Below are 23,516 nucleotides of genomic sequence, written 5' to 3'. Positions count from 1 at the left end.
CTGTGCTGCTTGGGATCTGCAGGAGCTCAGTATTTAAGGACAAAATGCCGCTGCTCTTTTGCAAAGAGGCTAACAAATGGCATTGGCTCTAGGGGTTTTGCTCTTTTCACCCCTTAAACTCCCATCACCTGCCCCACCATCTGCCCAAACCCAGATGGGTTTCCTTATGGGCTGTGCAGTTTTCTCTCCTCTGGTTTGAATGACCCAGGGCTCTTGATGCTGGTTTGTGCATCTTTGCCAGGGAGATGCGGCCTGGGAGCTGTCAGGGAGGCTCTTTCAAGAGCCCTTTAAAGCAGAAATGAAGCTGGTGCCTAAAGAGTAGATAGGACTAATGAAGCTGTTTTATCTTTGCTGGCTGCGTGTATACGGGGTGGGGGTAAGGGGTATCCTACTGTGTGTAGCAAACACATGTAGGGCAAAGCAGTTAATAGGATGAAAATTAAATCAATACCCAGGACTTAATTAAGAAGCTGTTTTTATTCACGTCCCAGGAGAAAGAACCCCCAGATCAGAGATGCTGAACAATTACCAGGTCGCTGTCATACACAGGCTGTGTTTCTGCAGGCCACTGACAACCCAGCAGCCTTACTGAATGTAATTTTCAATGGTCTTCAGTAGATAACAATGGGAGAAAGCAGTGAGGGAGGAAACAAGGATGCAGTCTGGTGTGGCACCCAGCTCTGGGAGCTGCTGTTTTGAGTTACAGAGAGATTTGGGTTTAGTCTGTGCCCCCCAAGCCCTATCCGTGGTGTTTGCAGGATTCCTGCAGGGAGAGCATCGCCCTGAGTGAGGGAAGAGTTCAGAGGGCTTCAAGGTGGGATGAGGAGGGAACAGCAAGAGTGCATAATGCTTGTCTTGGAAACCATGAGCTCTCTTGCAAAGGAAAATGAGCCTGATGTTTATTTCTCAGTGAAGTGAAAAATGAAGCCATGCCCGAGAACTAATCCTTTATTAAACTGTCTGAAATAGGAGCTGTAAAGACCTCAGTGAAGAGAAATATTCTAAACAGTGAATGGGGCTGCTTGGTTTTTGCATGTTATTGGATGTTATAGAATCAAGAAAACAAGAAATTTGATCAAAATAAATGGTTTTCTTTGAGGGGGTTCTACTTGGTTATAAACAAGCAAGGCAGTTGGAATGGTTGGGAATACGGATAGATGAAGAGCATGCCCAGGAGAGGTGTTTAGAGAGGGTCGTGGTCCTGGCAGCACTGCGAGCACGAGGATGTGCCATCCCCCTCTGCTGCTGCTCAGCTCAGGCTGCTAATGCTAGTGGTGATCCTACCAAGGATGCTTTGAAGCCACTGCCAGACCTCATCTCACCGCACAGGAGGTGCCACCAACCTCACCAGGCTCAAATACCCAATGAGTCAAGTCCTGCTCCCACAGCAGCTCCTGTTTGACTCCTTCCCAGTCAAAAAGAGCGAGCTGGCTGCTGTGCACTGAGCCCTGCTGGCCACCAGACAGCTCCTGGTCCTGGTGGGCTCAGCTCAGCTCTTGGGGGCTTTGGGAAATGGCCTCGTGGGGAGGCAAGGTGACAGCAGTGCTGGTGGCTCAGCTGACTGCCCTGCACGTTTCTGTTCCACCCCAGCAATGAGCCTTCTGGTTTTCACTTACTGGGAGATGTCAAGCGGGCACTGAGTCCCCGTTCCCTGGCAGAGCAACGTACCCTCCCCTGAATGCTAGCGCGCCGTAATTACTGTGTTTAGTTTGAAGAGATGCCAGTACCGAGGAAGCTGGCTGTACATTGTCCTTCACAGTGGATAAATTTGAACAGTGGACACCCCCATTTGACAGGAACGCGGGGCCTCGCCTCCTCCCCAGGGAGGGAGCAGAGCCCACGGCGGTGCCGTGCCTGTGGAGGAGCGCTGAGCAGTCCCTGCTGCGTCTGGTGGAAAGGTCCCGGGCCAGGTAACTGCTGAGAAGAAGCTCTCGGGATGTTAAAGGAAACATCAAGCAGCTGGACGTGAAAGGCAGATGGCTCATGCTGGATGCCCTGCCTCCACCCAGCCTGCCTTCCTCAGCTGGGCATTGAGCCCCACTTGCTCCTCAGTTTTCTTTCTCCAGGAAAAGTCCAAGTTCCACAACACATTGAGATGGGGTAACTTCCAATGAGAGCAGGATGGTGGGGTTTGCATTTTTTTTTCCAAATCATGAAAGATTTTCTGTCATTTTAAGACCCTGGTCAATTTCTCTGCTTCCAGAAAACCAAGTGATGGCCCAGGAGTGTTTTCCTGCAAGGAGCAAAAAAGCCATGAGCTCAGACCTAACTTTTTGAAATACATCTGACCTCCTTTTGGATTCCCATGGGTTTTCCTAATGACACCATTTTTTTTCAGTCTTGCAAAGAATTTTACCTTCACTCAGGGAAAAAAGGTGCAGAGCTCTGCGTTAGTCCAAGCAGTGACCTCCCAGGGAAGGAAGCAAACCAAAGCATTCGAGGGGTCGTTGTCATCCTTGGTCTTGTGTGTTTGGGGAGGGGGCATCACCTTCCTGTCTGGCAGCCGTGGGCCCCGGGTGTGTTGGATGGTGCCCATCACCATGTCCTTGGTGTCACTGTCACCACTGGGAGCTACAGCAACGGCAGCAGGGTTGCCCCACGGTGCGCCCAGAGATGCAGAGCGCTGCAGTAAGCAGGGGCTGACTTCTCAGCAACAGGCACACAGCTCCTGGAGGTGTTCGTGAGAATTCAAAGACCTCTCCTGACCACCAGCCTTCACTCGCTGCCAAAACTCAGGCAAGAAAATGGGCCTCCTGGTCCTAACTCAGTTTTGCTTTTTTTTTATTATTATCTGCTATTCTTGCCAGTTCTTATGATGCGAAATTATTAGCTGCCGTTTTTCCTCTAATTACTTTTTTTGGCGATGCTGGGCCTTTTCTGCGGCACTACCCACTGAAAAGCTTGATCAGCTTTGCTGCAATTAGGCACTTTCCCTCATTTATGGGTCAGTCCGTGCAGTTCAGGCACACGCAGCTGTATGCAGTGGGGTTTGGAAATACCAACTCTTCAGACATCTGACTTTCCTTGTGATAAATGTTTGGTTGTGGCATGTGCTCTGTTTGCTGATTGAAATTATTTTCTCTGTAATAGAAGCTCTCAGTGTCTCTTCTAATGTGAGGAGGAATAATTAAGTCCTCTTGGTAATGCAAATAAATAATGCCATTGGAGAGTCTTGAGTGCATCATAAATCATCAGCGCTGTGTTCCTGAGATGCCACATCCTTGTGTCCTGGTGCTGAGTGATTGCAGCGGGGTTTTATCACACGTCGTGTACCGATCACCCGCTGGCCCCTAATGCCACCTCTAATGTCACTGCCTGAGGAGGTCGGTGGTGCTGTGGTGTCCCCGAGGCCTGGCTGCAGCCTGTGGCAGTTTGTAACCCCTCCGGAACAGCGATGGAGCACCTCAGGGGGTGTGACCACATTTCTTTTCCAAACAGCCCTGTGATGGAGAGAAGCTGCCATTGCTCCATCTGCACTGAGGTGTTGGCGCTGAAGGCCTGGCCTGGCAGAATCCAGTCCTATGTTATAACTATAACATATGTTTATATACATGTTTATGTGCAGAGAGATGTATTTAAAAATATATAGCAACATTTGATTATTTTTTTTAAGAGTCTTGGAAATCCATACTGAGCATCTGGGCATGGGATCTGTTTCTGCTGTGCTTATTCCTCAAGTCGTAGCCTACGTGCTCTTCCCTTGGGGCAGGTCTTCTCCGGGGGCTGGAGGAGGTGCTGCTGGGCCTCTGGGGTGCAGCAACCCGGTGCTGAGAGCATCAGGAGCGCCTTGCGGAGTGCGGTAAGTGGGAAGGGAAGTGCCTCATCTGCAAAGCTTCTTGCTTGGAAGTGAGCGTGTGGTTCCTTCCTGCAGCACTGTGCAGGCTTGGGTTAGTCCGGACATGCCCAGAGGTGGGTGTTTGGAGCCATAAGGAGAGTTCCTGGTGGAAACTCAGAGCCTTAAAGGCTTGAGGCCTCTCTGAGGCTAGGGAGCAGCTGGGCAGGGGAGATGATCACTACTGCAGGCACCTGGGGCCGTGCAGGTGTCTCTGAGCAAGTGGCTTCACCCTCATGCACTGCCAGGAGCTGTTCCAAACAGAGCTAGACACTTTCCTTACATTTTAAAATGTCTCTTTTTGCACGTGACTGTCTCCAATCACCTACAGCAGCTCTGTGGCTGGAAGCCAGAACGTGGATGAAAACCTCAGCTCGTCCCTGTGGGTGACCATGAGGCAAAACCTCTGCTCCCCTCTGCTGAGGGGAAACCTCTCCGTGCAAAGCACCGGTGACTTGTTGCTGCTCAGAAAAGTTGCAGGTTTTTCTGAATGAACGCTAGCAGCTTCCTTCTGCTGAGACAGCCTAGCCTGTTTAGTCTGGCCCTTCCACGGAGTCTGGCACGTGAGCTTGGAAAGCAGCTGCAGGAGCAGCTCAGTGCTGCAGGAGCAGCCGTCTGGCACGCGGGCTGGCTTCTGCATTGCCCAGCCCTGGGAAGGATTTCCTGGGTTGTGGTGGGGAAGCTGGACCCATCCGTGGGGATGAGAGCCCCGGCTTCCCTGAGGTCAGCGTCGCAGGAAGGAGAGCGCACAGGGGGCAGCGAGTGCTCTGTCCCTGCCTGCTCCTAGCGCTTGTGGGAATCAGCAAGGAGTGGCCAAATGTCTGGGCATACACCTGAAGAGGCCTCTGTTCATTCTGAGGATGCAGAACTCAGCACCAGCCCTGAGGCCCTGTCTTGTGCTCCTGATGGAGCTGTAACCAGAGCTCTCCAGAGATGTTCCCAATGCCCAGGAGAGCTGAGGTCTCTGCACCACGCAGGTGGTTGCAAATGTCCCCCAGCAATTTCCCTTGCAAATCATCCATGTCTTGAAGCACTGCATAAGCCAGAAACTGATTCTGTTCTGAAGGCCACCATGCTGTGTGCTGGGGTTGTGCTGGCTGCTCAGCACAGGGAGAGGAGACAAACCCGACGCTTCCCCGTGTGGGATGTCCTCGCCCCTGGCTGTGGGATGGTGGCCACAGAGCAGGGCGAGAGGAGCTTCAGTTCTGTCCGTGCTGGAGCCTGAGGAAAATCCCAAGGCTGCAGCCAGCAGCCCCAAGGACAGACCCTGGGCTCCGTGGCTGGGGCAGCTTCTGCAGGATGTGTCTGCTTGTTGTACTCGTTGTGACGGGCAGTTTTCCCCCTAGTGAGGCCGGTGGCTGTGATACCAGGCTGGGCAGCATTCTTCCTCCAAGACAGATCCCTGCCTGCTTCCCTGCAGCTCTGGGTTTCTGGCCTCCCTCCCCTGGCATCCTGCATCAGCTCAGAGCAGCTGGTACTTCCTTGCCAAAGGGAACAGCACCTTAAATAAAACCCAAGTGGCTGCGTCTATTTGTTGTACTCAGGGCTGACACTGGGTAGCACCCTCTCAGCCCCTCTGCGCTGGCTCTGTCACGTGAATAAAATCTTCAAATTGCTTGTTTCCCTCTTGAATGCCATAATCTTGGTCTGCTGACTGTTTTTCTCCTGTTTTTTGACCTTCTGGTTTTGTTTTCAGGCTTCACCGTGTTCCTCCTTGGCTGCACGATGTCCCCGTTGCTCCAGCTGCAGGGGGCTCTGATATCTCCATCACGATGGTCCCACACCAGCAGTGAGCAGAAATGTGGCCCCTGTGTGGGCCTTGACCCTCTGCTGCTCCTGGCAAGGACACGGCCCCACTGGGGAGGGGGACAGGTCCTGCTGGTCCCCTGAGGCTGCTATGGGCACCGGGCCCTGGGGCTCAGTCTGCGTGGCTGCCTTATAGGCTCGTGGTGAGCACAGCCCCGTTAGCTCAGCGATTCCCTGGTCAAAGGCAATGCTTCCCTTCCCTTCCCCAAGGAACAGTACCGGTGGGATTTGCCCTGTTCCCTGCCCGTAGCCCGGATGGGTCCCCTGGGCGAGGAGCCAATGTCACGAGCGATTCTGCGGCCTCGTAACCCAAATGTGTCCCACCAGGGAAGAGAGGGAGCAGCCCCCTGCTTTATTTAATGCTTGTGCCGTGGGGATAAGTGATGCCTTTAAAGGATTAACTCTTCCTTTCCCTTCTCTGGTCTTCTATTTACCTTGACAGCCAACAGAGTGAGATAGAGATTGCTCTATCTTCTGTGTGACCACAAGAGATTAATTAAACAGTAAGCCCTAATTACCGAGGCTAAGGCTGGCCGACTTACCGTGCCTTGTAAAATAGCTGAATACTTAATTTACGCTTGAATGTGGACATAACTTTGCCCATTAGCTGAATAAACAACGAGCACCCAAGCTAGACGGATGGGTCGCCTAAGAGGTGCCCGTTATAAATAGAGCCATCTCCTGGCACGGCGCTGCCTGCCAGCTGCCAGCGGGGCTTTCGTGGTGAGGGGGAGCTGCCTTGCAAAGCACCACCCTGCCTTGAGCCTGGGGGATTCCCTGCCTGTCAACCTTCTCCGGCTTTCAGGCTGCTTATCAAAGTCGTTGCCATTTGCATTTCACTGCAGGTTGGGGAAAAAAAAAAAAAAGGGAAGATACTGAAAGGCATGAAACAAAAAATCCCAACTCCCAGTGCAAGGCGGTGGAAGTAGGGCATCTAGCTCCTCTTTATTTTTTTTTCTCCCGCCTTTCAATATCTGCTTTAATAACAATAATAGATTCTGAGAAGTGCAAGTTAATCTCTAGCTCCAGAGCTTTTTATTGTGTTTCTCCCTTTTTGTGTGCATTAACCTTTCAAGTCTTAGAAGGCTGCAGAGTGTGCATTGCTTTTTTAATTCCTATTATTCTTGCTTGCTGCATGGTTCTCAGTTTGGTCCTAGACAGAGTAACAGCACATCCACCCATTAACTGTGTCTCATCGAGCACTTCAGCAAACCTTCAGTCTGTCTCTGAAATTTGTGTGTTATGTGTATTGGAGGTCCCAAGTGAATTTAAGGCTTCGTTGAGCTGAGCACTCTGCAAAGGAGGAGGGAGCATCACAGGACTCTGGAGATAACTGAAACAGGGAAAAGGTAAGCAAAGGACATCTTGATGCCTGTTTCCAGAAGGGGGAAATTCAGGGATTTAAAGGCCTTACGTGTGTTCATATGCCCACAGTCACCTAGAGAGCCCAAAGCAAAGCCTTTGTGGACCCCATGTCTCCTGGGTCTAGCCCAGCCACGCTGCCCATTAGCCAAAGTAACTCCTGCAGTTTCTGGCTTTTGGGAAAGGGGGAGAACTGATTTCTGCCTGCATATCAGGTAACTATCTACAATGTCATCCTCTCAATGCTCAATTTTTAAGACAATTTCTGTCCGCATCTTCATATGCTTTATCTCTTTTATTTTGTGCCACTTGAACTGAAGACCACATATAGGAAACTAACCCTTGTTTTCTGTCACCTGACCAGCTCTTACTAAAACCTGTTTAATTTCCTAGGTTAAAAGGTCCCAAATCACCTTGAAACTGGGAAGACCTAGGATGTGAAAGGATTCAAAGATACTCTGAGGAACGTTGCAGTAGCATTCTGCATGGCGACATGATGCGTGAGGTTAGTGACACCGGCATGGTTCAGGCTTCACCTGGCTTTCCTAAATCTGTATCAAGGGATGAGGCTTAAATCCCACTTACTGCAGTTGCAGCTCTTCAGATACTGTCTCTACTCCTTACTGCTTTGTTCATGCATAGTGATGCCTTCTGGGAGATAAGCTTGCTCAGACAGCTGTTCCCAGCTGTTCCGGAGCAAAGGCTCTATAATAGCACGTGAAAATACTGTAGAGGTTATCGGTTCCCCCTGCCTCTGTTCCTCTCTCAGACACACTGCACACACAAGTGCTCAGTTAAGGATGTGGTAAGTGCAACTGGCAAATTTTTGCTGACATTAGGTGTAGAAACAGCCACTGAAGCTGCAGGTATCCAAAATCAAACTGTCATCTTCCTTGCTGTTAGAATATGGACTGTCAGCACAACTGCCATCCTGCATCTGGGGAAGGAGAGGGTGTTCCTCTCCTTGTGCAATGTTGCATTTCAGTCCCCGAGCTCTTCAAAGCCTCAGAGGACCTTGGGAGTCTGGGTTCTCCTCTGCCTTGTCCCTGGACATCTCATAGCAAACCTGGAGCCATTTCCCTGTGTAGTCCCTATTCATTTTTCCATCTCTTCTCTCTTTATGCCTGAATAGTTCTGCTTGCCCATCATGGAGACGATGACAAACCCTTGGTCCTTGATCAATCTGTATTCAGTAAGAACACAGAAGATAATCCAGGCAAAGTGTGATTCGTTTTGCAGTGTGATTTGACATGCACATGATGTGCTGGGAGCTTTACAAAATATACAGCAGGCATCTGTGGGGGCCAAATACACCCTGCTGGTTCCGTGCAGAAAGGAACCTGGGAACAGGTCTTCAACTTGCACTGACCTTTGGGTAAGTGACTGATAAAATTCCTTCTTAGTAAATTTCTCTGTCTTTCCTTTGCCAACCCTTGTAGCTCCTGATCAGGACCAGAAGAGTCCTGGTTGCTCCTACAGTTCTTATGATGCTCCTGACTCTTGGATTTCAAGAGTGACTCTCACCCAGAGCTGGGCCTACACATTACTCTATTTAGTCTGAAAAGTTGTTTTGACATCTAGATATATTGAGAAGCAACTGGGCAGATTTTCAGAAGAGCATAAGCAGAGGCCAGACCTGAATCTTAATGAGGATTAGATGTCTAATCAGTTTTGTGCCACAGACAGATATATGCTGAAAGGCCAAGGCTCACCAAATCCTCCTCTCTGGTGACCAAGTCCTCATCTGAATTGAAGTCCATAGCCATGAAAGAGAAGGGGTGCACTTTGCTGCCTTTCCCTGCTGGCTGGTTGGTCTTGGAGATGAGTGGTGTAGAAACAGTCTTGGAAATGCCAAGGAGAATTCAAGTATGAAGCCTGATGTAAAAACAGATTAGCTCTTCCTATCTTTAATCTTGCTCAAGTCCCCCTGCTGTGAGCACCTGGGTGCCTGCAAGTGGGTTGCTTTGCTGTTTGGCAGAGGAAGGAAAGCCTGGTCTTGCTGGGACTCGGGCATGGTGCAGGGACATTGTGGGCCACTGGCACCAGAGTTCTGGTCTGTCTTCAGCTCACGGACAGCCTTGTGTCACAGTGTCCTGTGATTTCACAGTTAACAGTTGCCACGAATTGACTAATGTGTTGTTAGTCAGCCTTTGGTTATGCTTCTTGGGGTCCTTCCTGAGCTGACTGCCTGGTTATTTGGCTGCTTGGGGCATGCAGCAAAGATGCCAGCAGACTTTGTTTCGCTAACAAATTCCACAGCCAAGGAATGGCTGCTGGGTTTTGTGCCATGGGTGCTAGCTTGGAGGTTTGTGCACCTTTGTGCAGGGATGAGGTTACTGCCAGCCACAGCCCAGGGGCTTTGCCTCATCTCCCAGCTCATGCCCCGAGCTCTGGGGGCTGGGTCTCTCTTACTCTGCATTTGTACGGCAGCTAATGAACGGTAATTGGCCCCATGGCTCAGGGCACTGTTTGTGTTGCAGACAATACCATGATCATGACACGTGCATAAGAGGAGCTGTATCTTTGTGAGGCTTCTCTTTCCTTTTGTTCACTGTTTTATCCTGGTATTACTGATTAAAAAGTAACAGAATCTTTTCCACTGCCCTCCCCTTGCTGTTTTTTGCATAGTGGCATTCGGCTTCTTCTGGTAGCCTCAACTGCAACCTTTAACAGTTTTCTCTACCTGCCTCACAGCAGGATCTTCCTCTAGCACAGCTGGTGCAAAATGCACATATGCAAGCGAGGAGAGAAGTCACTGACCAGGAACGCCTCGGTAAGCTGCTTTTCTTGGCCTGGAGCTACAGACCTTCCTGTGGCATGGAAGGTGATATGCAGTCTGTCATTTAACTGTTTTGAGGAAATGTGCTCTTGGGAGCTGTGCTATTTGGCAATAACTTGGGTCCAGGCCTCCAACATGCAGGGGGTTGAAATAGCTGATCTGTTCCTCAGCCTTGCAAATTTAGAGAGGCAAATAAGAGCCCACCTACAGCTCTCTGACCCCAGAGCTCACCTGCAGTTCCTGCAAATATCTCCCTCGTAGCCTGCTTGGTGGTGGATGGCACCAGAGGGGATACTGGGGTTGTGTCCCTACTCCCCAGGACATCTATGCTCAGATCTCTGGGGCACCTGGAGCTGGAAGTGCCCTTCCAGGTGGTCCAACAAGAAACACCCCCAGAGATGGATCCGGACTGTCTGGGAGTTCTCATCAGCCACTTTGCCAGGGCAGAGTGTCCCAGGCCTCTGAGGTGCAGGCACCTGGGCTATCCTTCCAGTGTCTTTGCCTGGTCCCAGCAAGGCAGGCTTCACCTGGCCAGATGGAAGTGCTGCACCGAAGCCCAGCCACCTGCCTCAGGCTTGTGGATCCGGGCGGAGGGGAAAGTCCGGGGAAATGCTTGGTTGCCTGGCAAAGCTGCTCGGGGGAGGAGGGGAGGAAGGCTCCTCATTGAAGCCGAGGCAACCGTGAGTGGTGTCATCTGTTCACCTTTGTCTTTAGGGCTTACTAGGAGGAGTTACTCATGACCGAATCCATTTTTAGAACTTGCCGTGAAATGCTCTTTGCCCTCCTGTAGTGGTAGATTATAGACGTCTGACCTGTTTTAGTGCTCCATTATTTTTTTGCTTTCTCTTAACTCCCCTGCTCTTTTCATAATCTTAAAAAGCCAAGCTAAATCCAGATGCTTTCCCTTTTAAAGCTCAAATAATCCTTGCAATTGCAATCACTTTCTTGTGTTTAAGGCTTTCAATGCTTAAGATCTGTGTGATCTCCACTATGGTGTGAAGGGGGGGGGAGAAAGAAACAAACCCTGAGCATGCAGACTGAGGAAAAGGGCAAGTGGTGGTTTAACAGAACATCCCCACGCCATGCTGGCATCACTTTCTAGCTGTCACCAACACCCCCACCACTGTTGGATGACGCTGCTGCAGCACGGTGCTGGGGAGTTGGTTCGGGGGAGGCGCAGGGGTTCGGTGGCTCGTGGGCTCTGGGCAGAGAGAAGGGGACAGGGAAGTCAGAGGTTTTACCTGTTTCTCAGTGCCATTTGGTACTGTGCATTTTTATGTTTTGGACTTTTCAGAGCTGTCCACCCCCCCACCCCTACCCCCCCCACCGATCTTGTTGGACTCAGGCACAAAGAATTGTGTAAGCTAATGTGTTTAATTTTTCAGGTGCTGGTTTCTCTCAGAAGAGATGGGGGATTATTGAAAATGGCATTTCCCCTTCCAGTGGTTACTGACAAAAAGAGCCCCATTTTTCTGCTGTATAATGTAAGACCACAGCATATATTAGGTTTAGTGACCAGAAACAGAGAAGCAAGATTTTAGACAACTAAATAGATCAGCTGGGAGGAACTTGCTTTTCAGATGAAAGTATAAATCCATTACGGAAAAAGAAAAACTGCAGTGAGGATGATGTTTTTAGGGAAAGCTGTAGAGGGGAAAGAGAAGGGCTGTGCGCTCCCTGCGTTCTCCTTCTCCCCTGTAAAATAAAGCAAGGGGTCCCCTGGTGGCCCAGCCGTGGGGATCAGGTTGGGGTGATGCTCGGGGCGTGAAGGAGGAAATGCGAGGGAACACACCTTGGTCTGTGCCCAGGGACAGTTTGCGTGCCCCAGGGATGCTGAGCTGGCGGGCACTGGAGCGACCTGGTGGCAGCTGAAGTGCGAGGCCTTGCTTCCCACAGACGTCAGCTTTTCCCAGTGACTCCAGCGTTTGGTTCGATCCACAAATCAGCAGCACTGGGCTTAGGGGTAAGTCCTGCTTTAAGTTCTCCAGCCCCGTGACCTCCCAGACTGTGTGTGGGAAGGCAAGGCTCGCTGACCTTGTCCCCAGGGCTGGCAGAGACCAGGTGGCCACGTCAGGGTGGCCGCTGTTGCTGCGCCCAGCCCTCGAGGCAGCAGCATGTGCTGCACCCTCCTGCCTTGCTGCTTCCTTCTACAGCTCCTTGAGTCAATGCTGCTCACGCCGGCAGCCGGTGCTGCCTCCGAGGGCACCTCCTGGCTGTGCTGCAGCGCGAGGAAGCCCTTCGGATGCCAAAGCCCCGTGTAAGAAGTGGGTTTCTTCCGGAGAGTCACCCTTTTGGACGCTGCCAGCCCTTATTTGTGAAAACCCTCTTGCTGTCTCCTGAAGCCAGCAGATGTTATTGCTACAGACTTGCCTCGTTGGTGGGTTGGTTTTGAACTGAGACAGCTTGGATGACTAAGGCAAAAACACATTAGCAGAGTCCAGGGTTTCCTTACTGTGGGGGAAGTGAAAATGTCCCCCTGTTGACAGCCCTGACTTCTCTGGAGGGTCCTTTCTAAAAATTAATAGTTTTTATTGCTGATTTAGCCTAAAAGTAGAAGAAGAGTGTCCTCACCAGCTACTGCAGTGACTGTTGACGTGAGGCGCTCTGGGAGCAAGGCACGGTGAGCTTTCTGACTTGTGGTGGATGGGAGCAACAGAGGCTGTTGGAGTAAACAGGATTAAAGGATTTCACCCGTAAATACAGGATTAAAGGTATCCAGAGCTCTGCAGGAGTCATTCAAACCAAGGGGGATGCAAAGTAAGTTGTCCAAAAGGGTGCAGCTCTCCGGTTCAAACCAGGCTGCGTGCGCCCACCTCTGCACGACCTCACCTGCGTGTCCCCGGGCACCTGGGGGCTCGCACCCCCCCCCATCCACAGCTGTCCCTGTCGCTGGGTTGGGTCCAGCTCTCCCAAAATGAGCCCCCCCCCATTGCCCCCAGCCTTCTGTGGGGTACGATATGGGGGTCTGGGGCACCCCTACTCCCCAGGGCGGGGGGGTGGAGGCATGGGTGCAGCATCTGGGCAGCGCTGTGCAGGCGCAGGGGTCGCCTCCCCTGTTCCCCCCCGCCCCCCCGGGGGTCGGGGGGCGGTGGGCTCGGTTCCTCCCTCCCCCGCCGTCCCGGGGGGCGGCCGCGGTTCCGCCGTATTTAGCGGGGTGGGCGGCGGCGGCCGGGCTCCATCCTTCCCTCCCCGCCTCCCGGTGCCGGTGACTGGAGCGGGCGGAGCCGCGGCGAAGGATTGGCTCCGGGCATCACATGCGGCGGGGCCGGGCCGGGCTGAGCCGAGCCGAGCCGTGCCGGGCCGTGCCGGGCTGGGCTGGGCAGGGCACGGCGGAGCGCTCCGGCGGCGGGCACGGCAGCAGCGCGGCCCCTTGCCAGCCCCGAGCCCCGCCGGAGGGACCGCGCCCGGCCGGCACCAGCCCCGCGGCCCCGGCCATGAGGTCGGGCCGGAGACACGGCACCTGTGCGGGGAGGTGAGCGGAGCCTCGGAGCCTTCCCCTGCTCCGGCAGCCCCCCGGTGGCGAGGGAAGAGGAGGGGGTGTTGGAAGGGAAGGCTTTTTTTTTTTTTTTTTGCTTTTTTTTTTTTTTTTTTTTTTTTTTTTAAATCCAGCTCTATATTTTGGTGCGATCCATCCCGACCCCGCAACCGAAGCCCCCGGAGGGAGAAGTGCTGCGCGCTGTGATGCGTCTTCCTCTCGCCTCGGCTGCCAGTTTGGATTGTAGCGCCCGGCTCCGTGCACTGCGAGGATGGCTCGGTTCGGGGATGATCTGCCAACACGCTATGGAGGTGGAGGGCCAGCCGGGGCTGGAAGAGGGAGCAGCCGGCAAGGTGGCCCCCAGGCCGGCCAAAGGATGTATAAGCAGTCGATGGCTCAGAGAGCCAGGACTATGGCTCTCTACAACCCCATCCCTGTCAAACAGAACTGCTTCACAGTCAACAGATCCCTCTTCATCTTCAGTGAAGATAATGTTATACGGAAATACGCCAAGCGAATAACAGAATGGCCATATCCTTTCAGGGAGGGTGTGTGGGCACCGGGGGGGGGAAGGTGGGGAGGGGGTGACTGGGGGAAGAGACCCCTCTAGTCAGCTGAGGGTGAGTGTCTGGTGCTAATACAGACGTGCATGTGTGATCCGGTGTGTGATGGGTGTGTGTGACATGGAGCCTGGTGTCCGACGTAATGTACGGCCGTGTAGCTTGGTACCACAGAAAATTGCTTCTGTGGGAGCGGCAGAGTGTGCTTTTGACTATGTCAGGGGTGTAAGGCATACGTGAATTCTGGTGTGTATTTAGGTGTGAGATACACAGTTGCATGGATTTGCATTTCCTATGGTTTAAACCAAATGCAAAGGGATCTGTGAGATTCCTGCTAATGAAGCCTGATTGTTATTTCCATCTTAGAGCCTTACAACTCTTATTTCTCAGTCTGAATAGAGGAAGAAACGTAAGATAAAAATGGTGACATCTTGGCATTGAAGCTGCATTGATAGTAGAGATATCGATAGCCAAGATACCTTGCAAAATCCGATTAATACAACCATTACAGCTGGGTTTTTAGTACATCACCTCCTGAATGCATTGGCACCGACGTGAATCTTGTCACTTTGAACTAGGTACCTCGCCTAAGCTTAGGGTGTTCTAAAATAAAAAATAAAAATAAAAAAAAGCAAAGCTTCGTGACAGGAGGAGGCAGTAAGTGAAGAGAAGGCTCATCTGCTGTATTGTGAAAGGGGCAGATGCTTTCTGTCTCAGAACCAGCTTCTAGGCCAAGTGAGCTGCGGAGATCTTCCTTAGAAGGGGGCTCTGCTTGTAATGATGCACACGGTGGGGTTGTAAAGCTGTGAGAAAGGGAAGCAGGCTCTTCTTCCAAGATTATTTGAGGTTACCAGGGAGTAGGTATAGTACATGAGTGCGTGTGTGTGTGTGCGTGTGTGTGCATGTACAGGAGTGCATTACACTGGTGATCTCAAGGGAGCTGGTTGTTTGCTTTTCATTTAATATCACACACCTAATAATCCTAGCTAACATCAGTAAGGCCTTCTCCCAGCCTCCTAGCAACACTTTCAATTGCCACAGAGGCCATTCCCTTCAGGCTTCCCCAGCTTTCACTTCCAGAGGGGCTAACAGGAAAAAAATACACACCAGTAGAGTGAATGCACTTCCTTTCCTCCTGAACACACACACACATGCACGCACGCACATATATTGATCTCTCCGTCCCTGTTATAAAATCACAGGCAGTGCTGTATTTCCTTATCCACGTCTCCTTCCCTGCATTCAGCCTGAATAAACAAGCTCCGAAGCCCCAGTGGCAGTTGGAGCAGTGCATTTCCTGCAAGGCTGGATGCGGTCTGCTCCCTGCCCAGCCCTTGGGTGCCTGGTCGTCCCCTTCATCGCTCGGCGTGGGGTCGGCACCCACGGTGCTGCGGAGGCAGCCTCCTGGCAGAGCCCCCGGCTGCTCCCCGCACCGCGGTGCGCCCAGGGGGCCTGGGCAGGGGCGGCGCTGAGCGATGCTGAGCGGGAGCTGCCCATGGTGCTGAGCGGTGCTGAGCAGAGCTCCCCATGGTGCTGAGCAGAGGTGTCCGCGGTGCTGAGCGGAGCTGCCCATGGTGCCGAATGGAGCTGCCCACGGTGCTGAGCAAAGCTGCCCACAGTGCTGAGCACTGCTGAATTGAGCTGCCCGTGGTGCTGAGCAGTGCTGAGCGGAGCTGCCCGTTTTGTGGCTCCGCCCTGGGAGCGCAGGGACTTGCCATGAGCCAGGGCTAGAGATGAGGGTGAGAGGCGCGGGAGTACCTGGTTCCGGGTTTGCTTCTGTCCTGTGGGTTCTCATCCCTTGCACGGCTCGATGGGGCGCTGATGATTTGGTTCTCATCAGGAGCAGGCGTTGCGATCTCGCAGTAATTCATGTTTTGGCCCAGTGTAGATGCTCTAAATTGAACTTTTCTAGCCCATTACTTGTTTATGCTATGCGGTCAAGTTGAATGACAATGTTTAACGTTAACGTCTTTCTGAAAAATAATTTTTCAGATGATATCTAGCTGTATTATCTATTTTGTGGCAGTTTAGCTTCTCATTTTCATTTAAAAAGAATAAATAATAGCTTTGTGTTTCTTTTCGACCTTTTCTTTTCTTCATCCTTGTTCCCGTACTCCTTGAGCAGCTCAGCTTTTGTGTAAGCCACTAACTCTCACAAAGAAGAGAGCCAGTTTCCTACTCTTCTTCCAGAGACACTCCAGAAAGAACTGAGGAAATCTAGGAGACCAAACGTCTTCAAAACAGATGAGAGATCTTTGAACGCTCAACCAATGTAACTGCTTAGGTAGAAATGGGATTTCAATGAGGTGCTTCTCATGTTGTCTAGTTTCTTCTTTAACTTCTGATTCCCACTCCGTTTGAATACATGATTTTAGCTACAATCATAGCCAATTGTATTGTGCTGGCTCTGGAACAACATTTGCCGGATGGAGACAAGACACCTATGTCAGAGAGATTGGTGAGTTCTATTTATTTATTTAGATTTTTTGTTTCTGGTCTAATACAAAAAGCAATCAGCCATCCAGTGTTGTTGGTGCTTGTATCTATTTTTAAGATCTGCATGTAAGCAAATGGCATTGAACTGACAATCAGAACAAATAAGCTAGTGACAACAAGTATAACTATAACCTCCTGATCCCATCTCCACAAGAATGCTTCATCACTCTAGCCAGCCCTGCCCAACTGCGAGAAAAGCGGGACCTTACAGTATATCAGAAGAGCAGCAAACTTGGGTTGTCTGTAGACCAGGACAGGAAGGGACTGCCAAAAGCTCAGAATTATCTGTAGAATCCAACGAACCTCTGTGTTATTTTCACAGAAAGTGGTAGAACAGAGTATCCTTTTATGTTCATGTGCCTTTCAGCTCTCTTCCTGCTACAGCTGTATATCAAGGAACCTACAATACAAACTCTGGGTTTAGATTGTAACGCTTCTCTGCCAAAAAAGCAGGAATTTAGGAAAATAATTTACCAGCAGGCTTTATGGTAATGAGCTCAATTACCTTATTTCAAAAGGAAATATAAAAATAGCTTCAGAATCATTCTTCCATTTACCACCACTATAGGAAAAAAAGGATAATATTTAGTTCGATTGTTTTTCTTTTCTTCTGCTGTTAATGATCTGGAACATCTTTTAAGCCTAAATGCATTAGTCCTGGTTTATATTCAATGTATGAATAAATATGTATCCATATGTGTATTACGTGGAGATATTAAATAATTGAAACAAAGATAATACAGTTTCCAAGGCTGGCCCATAGCAGTGGGCAACTTTCACAATCTCATTCTTCAGAAACAAACAAAAAAAAAGGTGTATAAGTGATAGATCTAGAAAGAGCTTCAGGCTCAGCTAGTTGATACTGCCTGTTTGGAAATATATCCACCAATACCGGTGCCCACTTACGTTGTATTTGCTAAGTCTCTTTTTATGTGAACAATTTCTACTTAAGAAACGATGAGGAAAAAATGAAGAATACGTGTTAATCTTTTTGCCATCAGATGACAATATATCTTTGCATGCTTTGGGATCTGATAGTAAGGTAAATCTGTGTTTGTGAGCAAAGCACAGATTTAGACTCAGGACAATGATTGAGCTGGGGAAATGCCAGGGTTCCATCTACGGTCCTTGAATGTAGAGTAAAGGTAGTTTTGTGAATTTTCTGGGTTGGTAACTTTTTGGTGGTATGTTATTTTAAGCAGGGGGGAGTATGGTTAGCATGTTGTTTCTATGCACCTCCGTATCCCTAGATTTATAAGGGGAATCCTAGATGCTGTTTACTGGTCCTCTTCCCCATTGCATTAATTCCATGCCTGGTACTTGCATGTACACTTTCAGTTTCTGTCCCGGTCATTACAAAGGGGAGCACTGGCATTACCAGCAAACAGTGTAAGATTACTGAATGAGTTAAATGCACAGTCTTCACCGTCAAGGTGAAGACTTCACCTTCAAGGCTCTGCCTTAGCAATGAAAGAAGAATTAACCCCTGATTTGTGTCCCAAATACTGCTGCCTAGCATTGTCTTTGATCCAGATATTCCAGGGTCATTTTAACTATAGCACGTTTGTAACTGAAGTATAAAAGGTTTATCATAGAATAACAGTGAGGATATTTACAAGTCATTAAATTTTCTATTTGCAACATATGCTTTAAAAATTAAGCATTGTGAATATGAAAAACTGTCTTTTGGTTTTCAAAGTGAAACCTCCTTAGAATGCTCCTGTCGCTTCCACAAACTGTAAGTTGTTTCATTGAAAATGTTATGAATCCCTGTTAAGCTATAGTGGGTGAACATTCCCATATATTTTCAGCATTGTTAAGCCAAATTATAAGTCCATACATCACAGCAAGTCCTTTATTACTGTCTTTGGCAGGAAGAGAATTGGATTTTTTTAATTATTATTATTATTTTTTGGTTAATGATTTACAGATATATCTTCTTTTCTCCTGGGTTCGTTGAAATTGGAGTGAGGGCTCATCACTGAAGAGTTAATCAGATCTTAAGGATGAGATACACATCATCAATGTTTTACAACTGGGAGATGTAGGCAGAGTTGTTGAAGAAAGAAACAAAGCTGCACCGATACTTTGTGCCATAGGTAGAAAGACAAAATCTTAAGATTGTCCATTCGTTAAAGTTGAGAAAAAGATGATGGAGGAGTCAATAGAAACATTGTCATTATTTTTCTCTGCTGTTCAAGATATTCCTCTATGTTTCTCCCCAGAGACCCAAGATACGAACCTGCAGTGCAATCTCACTTGGCTGTTTTCTGTGCTCATGTTACCTGACAAGCAGGGTTAATTGAGCACATGGGAAGAGCAAGCGATGTCTCAGTATACACAATATTTCAAGAGTTGCAATGGCTGAGTTACAAGTAATCTTTCTCAGTCCATCTTCTGTATGTAGTATGTTACACAGAAAAACTGCTCGTACCTACCCTGTTCCAGGGCTTGGTTAATTCCTAGCTCTTTTTGTCTAGAGCTTCTGCACAACTGAAAGCATATACAGTTACTGTTCTACCAGATTGGGATGGGAGAGACTAGCCTATTAATGAAATCCAGGAAAATTATATCCAAAGGTTGAAGACTTTGTCAAAACACAACCATTCAGGTAGAAATGTACCTTTGAGTGAGTCTATCACTGGGAATTTAGTGATTCTCTTGCTTTGGAGGGATGCCAAGTGAAAAGGTACTCAGGGAATTGCAATGAGTGGCCCAGCACCTGGTGTTCAGAGCTCCAGATGTGGGAGAGTCTGAGGCATGAATGGCCTTGCAGGTGGATGCCTTGCTCATGGTGTTCTTGGATATCCAACCTGAGGTGTGCTTGTGCTCCCTTTGTCTCCCTCCGAAATTTTCAGTTTTTCATGAGAAGCTGCAGTAGACCATGAATTTGTCCCAGTCTGACAGTGTCAGAACTTACAGGACAAGAAATCTATTTTCTGCCCTGCTTTGGGGCACACCATGTTTGAAGACACCAGCGGGTCTGTAGGATGCTCGTCTGCGTGTCACTGTAGGCTCTGAGTATTTGGCTTCCCCGGATGGTTTTGGTGTGAGGGCAAAGCATAACTGTTTTCTCAGATATTCAGCATGACAGCTCCCTCACTTGGCTAATGGATTTAATTCTCTATCCTATCCACAGGCACTTTGTGCAGTCATATGTGAGCTGTTCATATTAAGCTTTGCATGAACAAAGCCTTACACACCCAAACCTATCAAGGCTGTCACATCCAAAGGCCAAGGAAAGACATTAGGACATGGACTAGGAATAGTAATGACTTCCCAGACTCAGAAGTTGTTTCTGATCTGAAACATATTGATTGAATGTGAGTTTGGCCCAGTCTCAAGCTTTGCTGTGTCCACAGCAAACAACCTGCTGGCACAGCTCTGGCTGCTGCCCAAATTCTCCACCCTCCTTCCAAGCGTGCACACTGATATTCATTAACACCTGCTTCCCCACACCCAGCCTCCTATCTGAAGGGGGCTGCAGGATGCCCTGGCAACAGGATTTCTGAGCCGACAGCTCTGCCCTTTCAGTGCTGCTCAGGGCAAGTCACCCAGCTCCTCATACTCTAGCTCCTTCCATCACACACAGTAATGCAAAAATCCTTTTCTTCAGCAGCACGCCCCCACTACTTAGTGGGGCATTGTTTATTTTTCATCCCGTCCTTGTTACTGCCCTAATTCTTAGACTGTTAATTTAAATTGAGACAGGCCTTAGAAAAGACCCTCTTTCTATCCCCTCTTGTTTCCCCAGCTACTCATTCCCAACCCTATCGATGGTAGTTTCTTTGTAATAATACCCAAGCCCGTCTGTGATCCGTCCTGCTTTCTTAGAAGCTGACAATAACTTTTTTTGACCCACTTCTTAAAAGCGCTGCATAGTCTTAGCTTTGGGAAGAGCATATTCTATAAAATCCTTGAGTACCTGAATCGTGGTCCTTTAAAGCTGTGAGCTGTAGTCACAAGGCACCTGACCTAGATTGAGCGAGCGGCTGGTGGCAGAGTAGATGTAAGGTTTTCAGGAAGTGAGGGAATAAGGTGGGAGAGTGTGTGTGGGTAAGGTGGTGGTTTCTTTTTTTAAATTTTATTTTAAAGATGAGTAGTTTTTAGAGGCGTACTAGTAGATGTAGGAAGGTTGTGAAGGATGGGCTGGGTGGGGGGTCTTTGTTTGCAAAGATTTTGTATGTTTGTTGAGCTAGAAGGGGTGGAGGAGCAGGTAGACTAAGGGAGCTGGAGTGCTCCTGTGTGCATAAGGGAAAGCTGAGGAGCAGGAGCAGTAAGGTAGCTTCTTCTGAAATCCCAAATGACATTTTCTGACCTCTCTTCCTGTTTCCTTCTTTTCTGTACTGGCTTGTAGTCCTGGGATGTCTCCAGCTCTTGTTGTGGAGAAACTGCTAGAAGAAAGCTCTTAGTGCATGGTGTTTGGGGAGGGTCAAAAAGCGTCTGATAGCCGTGCCTTACGCCTGTTTCTCTGTGGGTAGATAGCACTGGGCTGACTGGAGTTTCTCAGTCCGGTCGCTGACAGGTTCTGAATCCTCTGGGCTGCACCAGCGAGGTTCTGTGGAGGGGCAGCGAGCTTGGAGGCTGCAGTTTGTAGAAAAACCTTGGCTGGAGGAGAAGCCAATTTTTGTTTTGTCCATTTCAGTCGAAGGGCAACAGTGTGATCTCAACAGTCAGCTGCTCTGTTTTGCTGTCTAGCCAGCTAGCCTGCGCGTGTGTGATCTGCAGGTAGCTGGCCTTCCTGCCCGGCCACAGGGGAATGGGAATGGGGAGCTGTGAGGTTAAGAAAGGTGGAGGGGATTAGAGATGTTATAGGGTGAAGCATATGGGGGAGCTGGGGTCACTGAAGTGTGTGTAGGGTGCTGATTTGTTGGAAACAAATCTTTTCAACTCAGCCACTGATGGAAAATCCTGTCCAGAGGTAGTCACTTCCAACAGCTTAGAGGTGCCGTCAGTGATTAGTGCTTCATGGTTGACTTGCTGAGTTGGGTACACATCGATGTGCTAAGTGCTTAAGCCTCTTTGGGAGGGGTGTGCTATTATGCTGCTCTTCTATGTGTGAAAACCTGGCTTTCGGTAACAAGTACCGTGCCTAAAGCATGGCCTGTGTGCTGGTGCAGGGTCAAATTTCAGCAAGAGTTGCTATGTTTGTAAAAATAAATGCCTGTATCAAAGCCGCTCCTTTCTTTGTTCTGTGGCCACGAAGACTTGACATTCATGTTCTGTCTGCACAGGATAACTGAAATCACCTTTTGTCATTAGCAGAATTGCAAAACATAAACAACTGTGCACGAAACAGCTGCTCAGCTCTTTGGCTCTAATGGTCAGAAATGCCAAAGCCCCTGGAACAAAGATTTCTAATTTCCTAATTTGTGAGTTTGCTTCCTTCTGGGTAGGGCTGCCGTACTTCCATTGCCGTCAGCAGAAATCATGGATCTAAGACACGCTTGGAAATTGGATACAGAGGCCAAAGCTAATTAACATGTTCTTGAAACTGATGCCTGGTACTTTCACCTTTTACTTTGTTCCCATTTCTTGTCCACGTATTTTTTCCAACTTTGAATAATTCTATTTGGCATACCATTTGTGTTGAAACTCTTATCAATATAATACTGAGGGATCTGGTGCCAAAGATGGAGAAGATGTTTAGTAAAGCCGTGGAGGCTAAGTTCGGTCTCCTGTCATTTGAGCTAGGGCATGGAGCTGTGGGCCTGAGACACAAATTTTACTGCTTCCACCATAACAGAAGGGAATGAGGTTTTCTCCCTGAACTGGTTACACAGCAAAACAAAAATAAATGAATCTGCAGCTATGGAAATTAGGAACACAGAGGGGAAAGCGTGAAGTAAGAACCGATGGAATAAAGGATAAAGAAATAATTTCCTGCCTGTGTTTGCAAGCTTGCTGTGCTGACTGTTACTTCCCAAGACATTCTTTAGTTTCTGTTTCCTGGATGATTTGCAAAATGCATGTTTTCTTCATCAGTAATTACAGAAATGTGATCTCAAGTTTAAATTTACCCTTGGAGCAAGATTTCAGTGTTGAAACTCCTTCCAGAATCTTGAGTAATGGTGCAAAGTGTGGGGTGAAACCATTGGAATAAAGGCAAATAGAATTTTCCATGCAAAAAGCCAAATCTACTGTCAGAGGGAATAATTCTGAAATCCTCTTCTGTGCTTAGTTCCAGTATGCTTGAACCTTTTTGTTTCAACTCTGTCCAGAGAGCTGAAAAGGGCGTGAAGTTGGTGCACATAGTTGCTTATATAATTGCTGATGCGAGTGCAGAAGCACAGGTATCTCCTTGACACTTCTGATTTTATTCTTTTCAGGATGACACTGAGCCGTACTTTATTGGAATATTTTGTTTTGAAGCTGGTATAAAGATCATCGCTCTGGGGTTTGTTTTTCACAAAGGCTCTTATCTCCGAAATGGCTGGAACGTGATGGATTTTGTTGTGGTCCTCACAGGGTAAGTGACCTCCTCTTGCCCTAAGTTTAAAGGGGAGTCTTGCTCTGATTTGTGGTGTTCTTAAACTACAGGTTGGGGTGGGAGCGGTTGTGGTGAAATAGTACCCTAAAACTACGTTTGTGACCTTGCTGTCTTTAAATAATGGTTATTGTGCTGAGTGAGTCACTTTCAAAGCACTGTCTGAACCAAGTAAAAAGAAGCTTTGAGGATATTTATTTGTACATATGCTGGCATGTTTCTCATCCAGATGCTCACTGACGTTTCTCAGGCTTTGCAGGTTCTAATTGCCACTAGGTACTTGAACCTGATTTAAATCAATCTTTCTCCTGACATTACAGGCTGACTTCAAAAGTCAATGTGGAGTGAGCTAGCAAATTAAATGCATCCCATCTTTAAGCTATTATAACTCTGAAATCAGTGAAGTTTCTGCAGGAATGCATTTGGTTTACTACAAAATAACTTTGCTGAAAATAATTCAACGAGGGTGCATGTCTTGTAAGGCTGCAGCTGAAAACGTTATTTGTGTTTTGTACCCTGGTTGAAATGATATCACTAATTTGTTTCTTGGAAATGCTTACAGTTTTGTTATGCGTTGCAACGGTTTCTATTTTTATGTATGTGTAATGTAAAGCTAGTGGATAATGAAAATGCAAACATTAAGTAACTCTTGAAGTCTACAAATTGTGCTTTAAAGCTCCAAATGAAATGTTAGGGTTTCCAAAGGTCTGCATGAGGTC

General features: G+C 48.7%; 1 protein-coding gene across 14 annotated transcripts in view; it reads left to right on the top strand.

Annotated features, from left to right (window-relative positions):
* The first annotated feature begins 13,036 nt into the window (after positions 1–13,036).
* Positions 13,037–23,516, top strand: part of LOC308180364 (voltage-dependent N-type calcium channel subunit alpha-1B-like) — a 283,793-nt gene continuing 273,313 nt past the window's right edge. For 7 of the 14 annotated variants that reach the window (XM_080561840.1, XM_080561839.1, XM_080561850.1 and 4 more), the window contains exons 1-3: positions 13,357–13,785; positions 16,167–16,272; positions 22,640–22,779. In XM_080561840.1, the coding sequence (XP_080417966.1) occupies positions 13,526–13,785; positions 16,167–16,272; positions 22,640–22,779 (506 nt within the window). In that variant the 5' untranslated portion in view covers positions 13,357–13,525. Of the gene's footprint in view, positions 13,786–16,166; positions 16,273–22,639; positions 22,780–23,516 lie in introns of all 14 variants that reach the window. The other 7 variants (XM_080561851.1, XM_080561848.1, XM_080561842.1 and 4 more) reach the window with 4 other exon arrangements.

This window comes from Anser brachyrhynchus, assembly GCF_964034855.1.
Source record: "Anser brachyrhynchus genome assembly, chromosome: 19".
NCBI classification, from domain to species: domain Eukaryota; kingdom Metazoa; phylum Chordata; class Aves; order Anseriformes; family Anatidae; genus Anser; species Anser brachyrhynchus.
The sequence above is the reverse complement of the archived record's forward strand: the minus strand, read 5'-3'. Positions and strand labels throughout refer to the sequence as shown.